At 44.9% G+C, this 16,879-nt stretch overlaps 1 protein-coding gene across 1 annotated transcript in view; it reads left to right on the forward strand.

The window, feature by feature from the left end:
- Positions 1–907: 907 nt before the first annotated feature.
- The window catches only part of LOC119953690 (cAMP-dependent protein kinase type I-alpha regulatory subunit), a 59,135-nt gene continuing 43,163 nt past the window's right edge, over positions 908–16,879 (forward strand). The window contains exon 1 of the mRNA XM_038778233.1: positions 908–1,357. Within this exon, the coding sequence (XP_038634161.1) occupies positions 1,184–1,357 (174 nt within the window). The 5' untranslated portion in view covers positions 908–1,183. The remainder of the gene's footprint in view (positions 1,358–16,879) is intronic.

Genomic DNA, 16,879 nt, shown 5'->3' on the forward strand with positions numbered 1-16,879 from the left:
TGCTGCATGCACTCAGCCTGTGTATGTGTGTAGTGCTCATGTGCTGCATGCACTCAACCTGTGTCTGTGTGTGAGTGCAGTGCCCATGTGCTGCATGCACTCAGCCTGTGTGTGTGTAGTGCCCATGTGCTGCATGCACTCAGCCTGTTTGTGTGTGTAGTGTCCATGTGTTGCATGCACTAAGCCTGTTTGTGCGTGTAGTGCCCATGTGCTGCATGCACTCAGCCTGTGTGTGTAGTGCCCATGTGCTGCATGCACTAAGCCTGTTTGTGCGTGTAGTGCCCATGTGCTGCATGCACTCAGCCTGTGTGTGTGTAGTGCCCATGTGCTGCATGCACTAAGCCTGTGTGTGTGTAGTGCCCATGTGCTGCATGCACTAAGCCTTTTTGTGCGTGTAGTGCCCATGTGCTGCATGCACTCAGCCTGTGTGTAGTGCCCATGTGCTGCATGCACTCAGCCTGCGTGTAGTGCCCATGTGCTGCATGCACTCAGCCTGTGTGTGTAGTGCTCATGTGCTGCATGCACTCAGCCTGTGTGTGTGTGTAGTGTCCATGTGCTGCATGCACTCAGCCTGTGTGTGTAGTGCTCATGTGCTGCATGCACTCAGCCTGTGTGTGTGTGTAGTGTCCATGTGCTGCATGCACTCAGTCTGTGTGTGTGTGTAAGTGAGTGAGTGTAGTGCCCATGTGCTGCCTGCACTCAGCCTGTTTGTGTGTGTAGTGCCCATGTGCTGCATGCACTCAGCCTGTGTGTGTGTGTGTAAGTGAGTGAGTGTAGTGCCCATGTGCTGCCTGCACTCAGCCTGTATGTGTGCTGCCAGCGGCTGAGGAGCCTTGTGGCTCGTGGCTCGTGGCTCCCGCCCCTCCCCCACCCGCCCGCTGCCCAGAGCGAGGCGGATTGACGTCAGCGGCGCGGCTGCCTTCCGGTGGAGGTGACAGTGACTGAGGGAAGCCGTCCTGTTGCTGCTGCTTCCAGCAGGCCCCTCGTTCCAGCCCACCCCGTCAGCTCGAAAAGCCTCGCCTCGCGGAGAGAGCCGCCCCGGCCGGGCCACCCCGTTGCGTTATTTATCTGTCGGGGGAGGTGGAGAGGGGCGGGGGGGAAGAGTAGAGGCGCCGAGTGAGCTTCGCTGCCGATTATTCCTCCGGCTGTTTTTTTTTTGTGAAGCGTTCGCTGGGCGGTTAAGATGGCGGCCGCGGGGAGCAGCGGGGAAGAAGAGCGCAGCCTGCGAGAGTGCGAGCAGTATGTCCACAAACACAACATCCAGCAGGTCCTCAAGGACTGCATCGTGCAGCTCTGCATCGCCAGGCCCGAGAAGCCCATCACTTACCTCAGGGAATACTTCGAGAGGCTGGAGAAAGTGAGTTGAGAGTGCGGTGGGCTCTCCCCCCCCCCCCCCCCAAAATCCACGGAGCGGCCTTGTTTGTGTTGGGGTAGAGGGTAAGACGCCAATTTAACCTCGGGTGTGTACAGGAGCATCGCAGTCAGGTCGTGGGGTGGTCGATGGAGAACGCGGCGAGCAATTTTAATGCAAACGTAAAAAAAAGTGTTGTTTACTTTGGTGCGTACATTGCTGGGCCAGTTTATGAAGTAGAGCCAACGGCAAACTAAAACAGGATGTAAGCAGTCGTTAAATCATTATCATTGTCTTAAATCATTGATTGTCACAACATTGTAGGCCCGCATCCTGAACGAAATTTGAGACGGTGAGCATCTTGCTCACTCGAAAAAGGTTAGTACTCCAGAGTCCTCGCCCCCCCCCCCCCCCCCCCCCCCCCAATTTTGGGGAGCCAAAATCGCCTGCAATCTACAGGAGCTAAGTGCAGAAGTATGCATTCAGTATAACCCATTCCCCTTTCCTGAATTGCTAGTTGATCTTTCATAGTGATCACGGCTTTGCTTCAAATATCAATGGAACATTTCATTTGAGGGTCATTGGTGAATGACACATTGAAGTCAGGACTATTTACATAACTCATGAACTGTAGAAGTATAGTTAAACCACTTTGTCGTCTTGTGATTTGATTGAAGTAATTGTAGTTATTAGTTTCTATCCAGTCATCAGAATTTTCGGCGGTGACCTCTTGTCCTGCCTTCCCGCAGCGGTGTACCTTTGGAATTCCCCAAGAATCTACTTATGACCCATCTTATTTCAGATTTACACATCTTTCCCTTGTTGACATCATCCATGACACAACTCTATCTTTTGACGCCTCTTTTGTCAGATGGCTTGTCTAGCATCCAGTTCTGGGTGAGATGAATTTTTTTCTGATCATGCATTGGGGAGACCATATTTATCAGCCATACAAGTCCTAGCCATCAATTCTACTCTCCTCCCAGACCATTGTCTAAAGCTGAACCAAATTGATTGTAATCATGGTGTCCTATTTGACCCTTTGGTTGAGCTAGTTGACTTCTTGAAGCTACATAAGTAGTGTGGCTACGAGAGCAGGTCATAGGGCTGGATATTATATGACGAGTGCACATGAATAGATCCGTGTGAAATCCAGAGGTACATTGTGAGGGAAGAAAAGGCATAGGAGGAAATTCTGTCTATGATTCAATAATGATTACATGAATAACTCCATTCATTACATTTTGTTCAAATCCTGTTAAATCACAAGACAATGATTTAATTATACTTCTACGATTTATGAGCTACGTAAACAGTCCTGAGATTCAATGCCTCTTTCAGAAAGGCCCTTGAGTGCAATATTTAATTATTCTCTGGAATCTTTTCACCATCTACAAGGCACAAATCATGAGTATTATGGAATACTCCCCACTTGACTAAATGAGTGCATCTTTAAAGAAACACAAAAAACTCAACATAATTTAGGACAAAACAGTCCATCAGCACTGTAAGCATTCACCCCACTGTCACAAGTGTAGTTGCCCCTACAAGATGCCATGGCTTCTTTCACAGCACCAACCAAACCTGTGACCTCTACCATCTGAAAGAAGGACAAAGACAGCAGCACGCACATGGGAACACCACCAACTGCGAGTTCTGCTCTAAGTCATGCACCATATTGACTTGAAAATATATCTCCGCTCTTTCAGTGTGGCTGGGGGAAATGCTTGGAACTTGGTGCTCAACAGCACTGGGAGTATTTTCATATGGACTGCAGTGGTATGCGTTTTCTTAAAGGCGGCTTACACCAGTTGTCAAGTATTTTAGTTAATTGAATGTCAGTAGTTCACAAAAAGATTTGTATACTTGGTAGAACAAAAGACATTTTTACTTACTAACAGTAAAACGGAAATATAAGTGAGGGTCCTTTGACTTTGCTTGTTCTGTACTGTCATGTTTCTGCAAGAATTAAACCATAGACAACAAACCTCTGAAGCTTTAGAAAAGTGACAGTAAAATATTGCTTGCAAATAAAATTTGACTGATCAACATTTAAGATATCGTTGTTTCCTTTCGTAGGTAAATATTTAGTATGGTAGCGCAGAATTGTTGCTTCACAGTGCCAGGGTCCCAGGTTCGATTCCCAGCTTGCGTCACTGTCTGTGTGGAGTCGGCACATTCTCCCTGTGTCTGCGTGGGCCTCCTCCGGGTGCTCCTCCTTCCACAAGTCCCGAAAGACATGCTTGTTAGGTGAATTGGACATTTTTAATTCTCATACTGTGTATCCGAACAGGTGCAGGAGTGTGGGGACTTGGGCCTTTTCACAATAATTTCATTGCAGTGTTAATGTGTTAACAATAAAGATTATTATTATACTTTTTGTTTTATAGTTTCTTTTGGTTTTAATCTAGACTGTCCCCATCAAAATTCAACGCTTGATGACAAAATTCATAAGTGATTTGTAATCTGTATGACCGTGTTATTAATTTATAGTGGTAGAAATTGCCTAATGAGCTGCTCTTGGAAGTTACATTTACAATTGTACCCGTCTTAAGTTTGTTGTGCCAGATGCCACTTGGTGGATTGACAGAGGTTGACTATATTGATGCCAATGATGTGTTTATTGATATGTTTAACAGAATTAGTGCCAATTTTAACTGGGCATTCTATATTTGCTGTTACGACATAGCATTTATTCTGCAAACAAGTTGACTATATACATATAAAATTTGCAAACAAATTGGACATCACCTCATAATCATAATCTTTATTGTCACAAGTAGGCTTACATTAACACTGCAATGAAGTTACCGTGAAAAGCCCCTAGTCGCCACATTCCGGTGCCTTTTCGGGTACACAGGGAGAATTCAGAATGTCCAAATTGCCTAACAGCACGTCTTTCGTGACTTGTGGGAGGAAACCGGAAGAAACCCATGCAGACACGGGGAGAACGTGCAGACTCTGCACAGACAGTTTCTCAAGTCGGGAATCGAACCGGAGACCCTGGCATTGTGAAACCACTGTGCTACCGTGCTGCCCTGGAATGATTTGTAGGAAGTTAGCATTAGAAAATAATTTTGAAACTATTTAAAATCAAGTATAATTTTAGGTCTTTCTCTAGGAATTAACAATTATTTAACAAAATCATTTGGTAATGTCCAGAAATTCCCATTTGAATATGTTCTTCGCAGTACGAAGAGAAAACAATGAAGTGGTATGGGCATATCACTGAAATTATATTGGAATACCTTAACCAATCGTGGTCATAGCTCCAAAAGGCATGTAACTATGAACAGCAATAAAGCCAATTTCTCAAAGTTTGAATGAGTCACGAGGGGAAGCTTTTCAGATTGTTTACTTGTACCAGCAAAGGAATATTGATTTTGGAATATTCTTTTTAAAAAAATAAACTTTTGCAACAAACCTAAGTTTTTTCAGGGACCGGGCAAACATGTCATGGGAGAATATTAAGAGACTGTTACTGCAGTATGTCTTTACACTGAGTTGGAAGCAGAATAAATTGTCACCGGGGAGTGCCTGCTGAACCCGAGGCCAAAGGCTATATACTGATTATATCCAGTCTCACAAATCTTCGTTGTGGATCATCTTCTGTTGTTAAGAGAACTTCTAAGTTTTAAACTTAGTTGGAGCAGATTGTAAATAAAGTGCTGTATAATTTATCCTGTTGTGCCTGTGTTGAATCTTAAATCTAAAAGTAATGCATATGTGTTGTTTACTGTCAGCTAGCAACCAAAGGTTTATGGTGATGTCCTGTGCTATTTCCTGCTGTTTGTTCTGGCAACAAAGGCTTTATTGTTCACCTAGAAGTCATATTGTCCTGGTTACTTTGAGCACATGGCCACGTTTTCATGCATGGGAAGACCATGCTTCCTTTTTGAGAGCTGACTTTTGACTTGTCCTGGATACTTTTGAGCACATGGTCAAGTTTTCATTCATAGGTGAGTTGTAACAAAAACACTAAATCTAAGTATAATTTGGCTGCAATATAATAGGACTTTATGCTAAATTCAAATTGATGTTAAAATTCTTGCACAATTCATGAATGAAAGATTTGGATGAGTGAACAATGTTGATTTAGAGCAGGGTGAGGCAGAGATGATGTGAGTTGGAAAACCAATCCCAGGTGTTCATTCAAACTGAACCACCCTTTTATTTGCTGTTTGCTAGTTCATGTTCTTTTAAATGTCCAAAGACTCCTGGGCATCTCCTGCAGAATGTTGACTAGAATCTTTGTCCCAGTTGTGTACTATTGCTTAAAAATGGATGGCCTTAAAAATAACTGAATATTGTAAATAATTTCTACTAATGTCATAAGTAGGCTTACGTTACACTGCAATGAAGTTACTGTGAAAAGCCCCTAGTTGCCACATTCTGGCGCCTGTTTGGGTACACTGAGGGAGAATTCAGAATGTCCAATTCACCTAACAAGCACGTCTTTTGAGACGTGTGGGAGGAAACCGGAGGAAACCCATGCAGACACGGGAAGAAAGTGCAGACTACGCACAGTGACCCAAGCTGGGAGGCAAACCTGGGTCCCTGCCTCTGTTACGCAACAGTGCTAACCACTTTGCTACCGTGAAGTGCTACCTGTGGCATGATTCTGGAAATTTTAAACCAAGCTCAGGTGAGATTACCCCAGTCTTACTGAGAAGCAAGGGAAGAAATAGCAGAAGCTAACCATCATTTTCCAATCCCTCCTGGCTATTGACGTAGTGTTGGAAAACTGCTAATGTTTCATTGTTTAAAAGGTAGAAAAGGAAAGACCTCGTAGCTACAGGCTATTCAACCAGATCTCTCTGATAAGAAAAGTATTGGAAAAGATTCTGAGGGGTAGCGTAAATCATCACTTAAGCAAACTTTAATCAAGGACAATCAACATGGATTTGCTGAAGGAAGCTTGTGTCCGACTACTTTTTGAGGAGGTAACAAGAAGGATCAGTGAGGGTTGTGCAATTGATGTAGTCTCTGTGGATTTTGGCAAAGCCGTGGCAAGCTGGTCAGAAAAATAAAAGTCATGGGATCCAAGGGGAAGTTGGATCCAAAATTGGTGTAGTGGCAGGACAGTGACTGGCCTGGGTTGCCATTTACATTGGGATTTAGCAGAGTTCAGTATTTTTTTGTGGGACGGATCAATAGTTTAGATTTGAATGATTAGGAAGTTTGCAGGTGATTTTAAAAATTGACTGTATCCAAGTCAATAAGTGTCCAATGACTGGGTGGGGTTGCGGGGGATTGAGCCCAGGCAGGATGCTCTTTCAAAGGGTTGGTGCAGACTCGATGGGCGGAAAAGTCTCCTGCAGTATAGGGATTCTATGATGGAACCATAATTGAGTAACAATATTCTTGGAAGATTTTGGTGAAACCCATTAACTTCAATCTTGCTCTACTTAATCCTTCCCAATTCTGTAGGCTGAAGCTTTTCCTGCGTGAAAATAAGAGATTCCAGCGTCACAATTGATGAGGTCCTGCCTCTTTTTTAATCATTCATGGGACGTGGGCTCAAGAGGTACTGTCAATATTTATTACCCATCCCTATTTGTCCTTGAGAAACCATCACCTAGAATTGCAGCAGTCTATGTGGTGATGATACTCCCATCATGTTGTTAGGGAGGGAGTTCCAGGATTTTGATCTAACTACAATGAAGGAACACACCCTGTAATTCCAAATCAAGTTGATCTTTGACTTGGTGTTCCTATCTGCCTACTGTCACTGCCCTTCAAGGTGGTAGAGGCGATGTCAGAGGTCTCTTGGCAAGTTTCTGTCTTGTCAATAGTGGAAGGGGAGTAAATGTTAAGTTGTTGTAGCTGAGGGTGAGAACAACTGCACTGCCCAATTGATGTCCAGTTTTTTGCCACGGGATCTGTTCTGTATCTATCCCAATTAGCATGGGTCGTAGTGCCACACAGCATGATGGAAGGTTACTTTATAGTGAGTGAATGACTTGACTCCACAAGTCTGCGTGATAGACACACCTATGAATACTGTAATGGAAGATCCATTGGTGACGAGCAGGTTGATGAGGGTGAGAACAAATCAATTTTTCCCTAAATGGTTTTCTTTCCACTTGTTGCAGAACCACCAGTCTGGCAGCTATATTCTTCAGATCTTGGCTAGTGGGTAGTGCTGCCAAGTAAATGTTGGTAATAGGCACCAAATCCTTTACCCAGAGTGTGTTTTGTGCCATTGTTATCCTCAGTGCTACGTTCAAATGGTGTTCTCCATGGAGGAGTATTGCTTCATCAGCAGGAGGTTTCCTTGCCCATGTTTGACCTGATGTTACACAACTTCAGAAGGTCTGGAGTCTATGGTTACTCCTGGACGACTTCCTTTTTTGACTGTGAAGCATTGTGTCACCTTTGGGTGAATTGAGCTGATGCATGAGGACATACCCAGGGATGGTGATGGAAACTACGATGTTGACTGAAAGATATAATTCTGAATATGATTGACAGACAGTTGTTTTGACAAGTCTGTGTGACGGGTCTCCCAATTTTGGCACAAGTACCCAGATGTTGGTGAGGAGAACTCCAGGGTTATTTTTTTCTGGACCTGTCCCCTGCTCCTCCACCTTCGACTGCAGCAACTTGCATAGATTCCCCAGGATCTTCACCTCCAAGCATACAATATGATCACTCTGGTCGGACACCACCTTTTCCACCTTCTGAATCCTTGCCCCATGTTCTTTGAGGTACTTTTCCACCCGATCCAGAGACCCACGAAGAGGTGCCTCTGCTCCCTCAATCGCTTTCGACCAGTCACTGTGCATCTCCTTCCTCTGCTGTTGAAATTCCTCCATGATGAAGCTCATCCAACTGTTCCATCTGAGGCTTTCCTGCTGCTGCCAATCCTTCCCCCTCCGCCATTTTCACAATTGCTGTGCCACAAATCGTCTCCAACTCCTTAGTCAGGTCTTTCGCTGGGTCTGATAGCCAGTAAACATGCTAATCTAGGGGAGAACTTCTCTTCAACTTTCCGCTCCACTTTTCTGCCGAATCTACCCAATACGTGGGTGAAAATAGCCAAAATCAACACCTTTGAGCTGGAGCTGCCTTGTGTGCGACCATTCACTCCATGGCTGCCATTGGAAGTCCCTTGCAGGATCATTTTGACAAATTCCAATATCTAGGTTTTGCTGGTTTACCTCTGGTTTTATTCTTATATTTTGTTGTCGTGTTTTAGTACTTTTGTGTAGCTTGCTAGCCCATTAGAAAGGGTAGTTAAGAATTAACCACATTGCTGTCAATCTGGAATCCCAGGCCAGATTGGGTAAGAATGGCCGATTTCTCCCCTAAAGGGCATTACTGAACTGGATAGGTTTTTATGATAGTCTGCAAGTTACTTGGTCACCATTACTGACACTAGCCTTTTATTCCAGTTTGATTTAATTACTAAATTTAAATTCCCTAGCTGCTGTGTTGGAATTTGAATATCTGTCTCTGAATCATTAGTTCCTGGATTGCATGTCTAGTAATATAACCATTATGCTACCCTACCTGTAATTCATACTGTCTGGTGTGAATTACAGAAAGCCTGCTTACAACCCACATATTGGGTTGCTGAAGTGATAGCCATCATGCTAACGTGATGCTGAATTTGGATGGCTATCAAAATAGAGGACCTGTCTTTATACATATGTAAAAGATCCCATGACACTATTTGAAGAAAGCAGAGTTCACCAAATTGAGTGTTGGTTCTTCTCTTGGGCTGTGAGCCAATACAGACACGAGCTCCATGTAATACTCATTGCCTTTAAAAGTTATTTATTTTTTACTGTGTGCTTTTCGTTTGTAAAATGCAAGATAAATGTACATATTGAATATGAATTCAACTGCAGCACTGTGTGGGGTCAGGAAGAATGCTAAAACTATCAGTTAGAGATGGTCAAAGATGATCTGTTGTGCACGTCACCAAAGTGATGGCTACAGGGAAGGATGATATGGCAGTCCCCCAACTGACTTCCTTCCTGTTAAAAATATTTCAAATTGCTGCTCCTGTGTGCAAAGGTTTTTATAGTTAAGAGACATATTTTACAATTGAAATTCGACCTTGTATTTATCTGTAGTTTGACTAAAGTGCGTTCCCCTCTAACATGCATGGATTGCTTTCCCTTTCCCCTATTTTAACATGCACTTTGTGTGAGTTATTCAATTTGCATGACAACTGAATACACATATAGTCCTCCGGAATTATTACTGTATTTTTAACATTAAATGTCTCATTTTAGAAGGTAAAGCTGAGCGTTGACTAAATTTCGAGGAGAGATTACACAAACTAGAATTGAATTGTATTCCTTGAAAGTTTGTGGGGTGATTTATTGAAGCCTGCAAGATATTAATGGGAACCGTTGGTGGATAGAGAAAAATTATTTCTTTTTTAAAAAAAAAATAATTTTTATTGAAATTTTTACAAACTATAAACATCTTAACTCTATTAACAAACAACCGCGGTAACACCCTAAGAACAATACCCCCCCCAACTTCAAGAGCAACTTCAAACAAAAGGGAAAAGAAAAAAAACAAAAGAGTACCCAAACAACAAAAGGGAAAGAGATAGCACCCGCCACATCCCACAGACCCATGTACACAGTTCTCCCTCCCCCCAATCCAAACCCCCCCGGGTTGCTGCTGCTGTCGGCCTATTTCCCTACCGTTCCGCCAGGAAGTCCAGGAAAGGCTGCCACCACCTGAAAAACCCTTGTACTGATCCTCTCAGGGCAAATTTCACCCTCTCCAATTTAATGAACCCCACCATATCATTGATCCAGGCCTCCACGCTTGGGGGCCTCGCATCCTTCCATTGGAGCAAGATCCTCCGCCGGGCTACTAGGGACGCAAAGGCCAGAACACCGGCCTCTATCGCCTCCTGCACTCCCGGCTCCACTGCAACCCCAAAAATTGCGAGTCCCCAGCCTGGCTCGACCCTGGATCCCACCACCCTCGACACCGTCCTTGCTACCCCCTTCCAAAACTCCCCCAACGCTGGGCACGCCCAAAACATATGGGCGTGGTTCGCTGGGCTCCCCGAACACCTAGCACACCTGTCCTCGCCCCCGAAAAACCTACTCATCCTCGACCCAGTCATGTGGGCCCTATGCAGCACCTTGAACTGTATGAGGCTGAGCCTCGCACAGGAAGAGGAGGAATTTACTCTCTCCATGGCATCCGCCCACGTCCCCCCCTCAATCTCCTCACCCAGCTCCTCTTCCCATTTACCCTTCAGTTCCTCCACCGAGTCCTCGTCTACCTCCTGCATTACCCGGTATATGTCTGAAATCCTCCCTCCTCCAACCCACACCCCCGAGAGCACCCTGTCCCGTACCCCACGTGGGGGCAACATGGGGAACCCCTCCATCTGCCGCCTGGCAAACGCCGTAACCTGCATGTACCGAAACATGTTCCCCGGGGGGGAGCCCAAACTTCCCCTCTAACTCCCCCAAGCTCGCGAACCTCCCCTCCACAAACAGGTCCCTCAACCTCCTAACCCCTGCCCTGTGCCAGCCCAGAAATCTGCCATCAATACTCCCTGGGACAAACCGATGGTTCCCAAGAAAAATTATTTATACTGGTTGTGCAGTCTAGGACTAGAGGGCATTGTCTAAAAATTAAAGTCAGACATTTCGGGGGTGAAGTTAGGAAACACTTCACCATGTAAGGGTGAGGAACCGTGTTCTACAAATGGCAATTGATGCTAGAACAATTCTAAATCTGTGACTGATAGATTTTCTTTACAGAAATCTAAGGGATAATCTTTATTATTGTCACAAGCAGACTTGCATTAACACTGCAATGAAGTTACTGTGAAAATCTCCTAGTCGCCACACTAGGGCACCTGTTCAAGTACACTGAGGGAGAATTCAGAATGTCGAATTTGCCAAACAAGCACGTCTTTCGGGACTTGTGGGAGGAAACCGGAGCACCCGGAGGAAACCCATGCAGACACTGGGAGAACGTGCAGACTCTGCACAGGCAGTGACCCAAGCTAGGATTCGAACCTGGGACCCTGGTGCTGTGAAGCAACAGTGCTAACCTCTGCGCTACTGTGCCGCCACGGGTAAGGGGCGAAGGCAAGCCACAGACCAGCCATGATCTCATTGAATGCATAACAGGCTCCAAGGGTTAAATGGACTATTGCTGTTCTACTGCTTATACTAAGCACCAGACATTCTGTTTATTTAGAATCAGAAAATTTATTTCACAGCATTCACTTTCTGAATATTTGGATATATAACTGGTTCTGAGCCTCAAATGTTGTTAGTGATAGTATTGGTGGTGGGAGAACAGCCTGAAAGATTAGATGCAATGAACAAAAACTTGGTTGGAAAGTTGGGTTTTTTCGAATAAGGAGGAAAAATTACTTTGCATTTGTGACAAGAGTTCTAACAGTTCAGTGTTACAAATTGGTGGTAGATTTTAACTGCTATGGGAATTGATGAGATTCTAAACGCCTGAAAGACCTTTACTTTGGCTTTGTGAAGTTTTTGAGACATTCCATCAGTTTTCTGGTATTTCTGATCGGGTACTAGATTTGCCAGTTACAAGCAGAATTGTTGTAAGTAGTATTGATTCCACAAAGCATGATGAAAGTTTATATCGCACTAACCCATGATGTTGAGCCTAATTGGGAAATCTGCCCTTTGCCTCATGGAGAAAACAAGTCATAGAATAACATGTAACCGTGGGTTCATGCAAAGATGGCTTGTGCAAAGATAGTATGTCATGTATATTTAACATTAAAGAAGCCTGCATCAAAGTTTGTCTGCTTTTTAGCTATTTTCCTATATGTGTTATGCAGGGTTTCCCAACAGTGTTGCAAGATGAAAACTTGGAGTTATGAGCTCCTTCAACCAAGCTGTGAGGGCCCTTTAAATCCTCGTATTATTTTAATGTTGAAGGTAGCCTTTCTAACTGGTCTTTTGAAGCACTGATTTCTGATCCAAAACACCAGTGAAAAGGCAGGTGCAGTTATTTAAAAATCCCACTATTCAAATAGCTCTGATCTTTGACAGCACCCCACTGCTTTTCACCCCCTTGCTCTCTTAGCTTCCCCTCCCATCTGCTCACACAACTATGCAAATATTACTTAAAACAATTGACATTTATTTTCACAGAAGTTACCTTTGTCGTGTGATAGGAAATTCCAACCATCACATCTTTATGTTTGTAATTTAAAGAAATATTGGCGTGGAATTGTCTGACAATTTGCACTGAAAACAATTTAAGGCCAGCTTTTAGAGTAAAAGATTGTTACTCCAGAATTCCCTTGATCTTTTAACCTGATTCTGCACAATATCTGATGAAACCATCTGTCACTCATTAACATAGCACCCAACCACATTCAAAAGTCCAGATCTCTAGAAGTTCCTGCATTTACACACCAGTTCTGAATAGACTGCGAATTTTATCCTAAAATCTTAGGTGCAGTGGGATCCAGTCATTTTTTAAGCAATTTAATTTGAAAAGGAGAATTTTGTGGAGGTATTGGCAAAGAGTTGGGAATTTGAACTAATGGATTTTTCAGCGCCAACACTGGCACAATAAGTCAGTTGGCTGCCTCTCATGCTCTTAGATTTCTGTGATTTTTATTTTTCTCCAAGAAAAATTCTGTACCCTTGAATCTTGTATAATAAAATAAAACCATCACTCACTAGAATGTTTACATTTGTTGACTGTGAGCAAGTACAAGTGATAACAGAAATCCTTTAATCAGGAAAGGTTTAATCTCTGTAGTTTCCTTAGCTAATAGTCTCAATTATTTCAAGTTATGAATGAGTCTTCTTTTCTCCCTTATTTTGGTATCGTTTTCTCGCATAATTGTTTCTCTCACAATGCCCATCTTGTGTTTTGATAAATTTTCGACATTAAATTTCTTGTATGAAGTATGTATTTACTCTGGCTTTTTAGCTGACTAGACCAACCTTCTTGGATATGGGATTGCTGCTGGAGGACATGTTTCATCACTGTTTTTTCTTGGAAATAAGGATAAGCCTGGTAACAACAACTGTCAGTCATGGGAAAGCTACTACTACATGATCAAGGAAATTATTAATTCTGACTTGGAGACATCTGGGTTGGTCACGGATCACCACTGTGTGTTTGCTAAATGCAATTTGAGTCTAACCAACCTGATTGAGTTTTTGACAAAGTGAGAATGTTGATGAAGATAGTGCAGTAAATGTGAACTTTCAAAAGGCATTCAATTAAGAGCTACGTAGTCTTTGGAAAACAAAAGTATATGGTATTAAAAGAACAGTGGTAATCTGGGTACTTAATTGGCAAAGGGATAGGAGCCAGAGCATAACAATGAATGCCATATTCTTCGGACTAAAGAGAAGGACAAAGTGGATTATCCCAGAGGTTGTTATTATAATTGTAGCTTTTCTTTATGTAAATGACCTAGGAGTGCAATTTCAAAGTTCATGAATGATACACAATTAGGCAACATTGTAAATAGTGAAGAACATTGTACAGACTTCAGGAGGACATGTACTGGGGAAAAGACACATACATGGCAGTTGCAATCTAATGCTGATGAGTGAAGTGATGCACCTTGGGAGGAACAACATGGAGGAGCAATATAATCTAAAATGCTTTTGTAATCTAAACAGTACTATTTTGAGGATGTATAAGAGTGAAGGGAACTGAGGGTGTATAATTACAAATCTTTGAAGGTGGTAAGATGGTAGGCTACTTGGCTTGGTAAATAAGGACATTGAATACAAAACCAAATAAGTCATGCTAAACCCTGAGCCTGATGTATTCTTACTGGGAGACGAATGTGGAGAAGGTGCGGAGTTGGGTCAGAGGGGTTGATTCCCAGTGGGTCAGAATGGAGGAGAGTTTGTGCAGGAGGTCGGGATTGAAGGCTCTAGCAACAGTGCTGCTCCCGATGGCCCGGGGAAATACTCAGGGAATCTGGTAATAATAGCTTCATTGAGAATTTAGAGGCAGTTTCGTCAACACTTTGGGTTGGGGGCAGGGTGAAGGGAATTGCTGATTCGAGAGAACCACAGATTTGAGCCAGGGAAGTAGGACGGATATTTTTGGAAATGGGAGAAGGAGATTAAGTGACTAAAACATTTGTTTCTTGGTGGTCAGTTTGCAGGATTGAAGGAACTGGAAGCAAAGTATGGACTGGAGCAGGGGGAAATGTTTAGATATATGCAGGTTCGAGATTTTGCCAGAAAGGAGATACAGAGCTTCCCGGTGGGAGGAGGTGCTGGAGAAGAGGATAGTGTCGGTGGTATACGGGGCTATTTTGGAAGAGAAGGCACCACTGGAAGGGATCAAAGCAAAGTGGGAGGAGGAGTTGGGAGGGGGTATGGAGGAGGGGTTCTGGTGTGAGGTACTCCAGAGAGTGAACGCTGCCACCTCGTGCTCGAAGTTGAGGCTGATACAGCTGAACGTGGTATATAGAGCGCACCTCACAAGGGCGAGGATGAGCTGATTCTTTGAAGGAGTAGAAGAGGTGTGTGAGCGGGGGGGGGGGGGGGCAAATCTCATATCTTTTGGTCCTGTCCAAAGCTGGAGGATTACCGGAAGGAGGTTTTTAGAGTGATCTCTAAAGAGGTGCACATGAAACTGGACCCGGGCCCTCAGGAGGCCACATTCGGCTTGTCAGACCGGCCGGGGTTGGAAACCGGTGTGGAGGCAGATGTTGTAGCCCTCGCCTCGTTGATTGCCCAAAGGCGGATCCTGATGGGATGGAGAGCAACCTCTCCACCCTGTGCCCTGGCTTGGTGGGAGGAACCTGTTGGAATTCTTTTTTTTAAAAATAATTTTTATTGAGAAATTTTGATTTTATACAACATTGACGCACCTTAGTAAAATACCGAAAATAACAATAATATTAACAATCATATACATTCGCCCCATCCCCATGAACAACCCAGCATTTTAACAACAACGCATTTTAACACACTATAAAGTTACAGACCCCCCCCCGGGTTGCTGCTGCTATTGACCCAGTTACCTATCTCTGAGCCAGGAAGTCCAAAAAAGGCTGCCATCGTTTATAGAACCCTTGTATTGATCCTCTCAGGGCAAATTTGACCTTTTCCAATTTTATAAATCCCGCCATGTCACTGATCCAGGTCTCCACACTTGGGGGCCTTGCATCTTGCATCCTTCCATTGTAACAGAATCCTTCGACGGGCTACTAGGGACGCAACGGCCAGGACACCGGCCTCTTTCGCCTCCTGCACTCCCGGCTCTACCGCAACTCCAAAAATCGCGAGTCCCCACCCTGGTTTGACCCTGGATCCAACCACCCTCGACACCGTCCCCGCCACCCCCTTCCAGAATTCTTCCAGTGCTGGGCATGCCCAGAACATATGGGCGTGGTTCGCAGGACTCCCCGAACATCTGGTGCACCTGTCCTCACCCCTGAAGAACCTACTCATCCTAGTCCCGGACATGTGGGCCCGGTGCAGCACCTTAAATTGGATGAGACTAAGCCTCGCACATGAGGAGGAAGAGTTGACTCTCTCCAAGGCATCCGCCCAAGTCCCGTCCTCTATCTGCTCCCAGAGTTCCTCCTCCCATTTAGCCGTCAGCTCCTCCACTGACGACTCCTCCACCTCCTGCATTACCTTATAGATGTCAGACACCTTCCCCTCTCCTACCCACACCCCCGAAAGCACTCTGTCCATCGCCCCCTGCGAGGGCAGCAAAGGGAATCCCTCTACCTGTCGCCTAGCAAACGACTTTACCTGCAGGTATCTGAACATGTTCCCCTGGGGAAGGCCAAATTTATCTTCCAGTTCCCCCAGGCCCGCAAACCTCCCGCCAATAAACAGGTCCCTCAATTTGCTGATGCCCGCCCTTTGCCACCCCCTGAATCCCCCATCCGTGTTCCCCGGGATGAACCGATGGTTGCCACCCAGTGGAGCCTCCATCGAGCCCCCTGTTTCCCCCCGATGCCGTCTCCATTGTTCCCAGATTCTTAGGGTCGCCGCCACCACCGGGCTCGTGGTAAACCTCTTAGGGGAGAGCGGCAACGGTGCCGTTACCATGGCACCCAGGCTCGTACCTCTACATGACGCCATCTCCATTTTCCACGCCGCCCCTCCCCCCTCCATCACCCATTTACGCACCATTGACACATTGGCTGCCCAATAGTACCCCAGAAGGTTGGGCAGTGCCAGCCCACCTCCATCCCTTCCTCGCTCCAGGAACACCCTCCTCACTCTCGGAGTCCCATGTGCCCACACAAAACTCAGAATACTGCTAGTCACTCTCCTAAAGAAGGCCCTGGGGATAAATATGGGCAGGCACTGAAAAAGGAACAAGAACCTCGGAAGCACTGTCATTTTGACGGACTGCACCCTCCCCGCCAACGACAATGGCTGCATGTCCCACCTCCTGAACTCCTCCTCCATCTGATCTACCAGCCTGGTAAAGTTATGCTTGTGGAGAGTCCCCCAGTCCCTGGCCACTTGCACCCCCAGGTACCTAAAGCTCTCCCCTGCCCGCCTAAGCGGGAGCCTACCAATTCCTTCCTCCTGGTCT

Source organism: Scyliorhinus canicula, chromosome 18 (genome assembly GCF_902713615.1).
Source record: "Scyliorhinus canicula chromosome 18, sScyCan1.1, whole genome shotgun sequence".
Classification (NCBI taxonomy): Eukaryota; Metazoa; Chordata; class Chondrichthyes; order Carcharhiniformes; family Scyliorhinidae; genus Scyliorhinus; species Scyliorhinus canicula.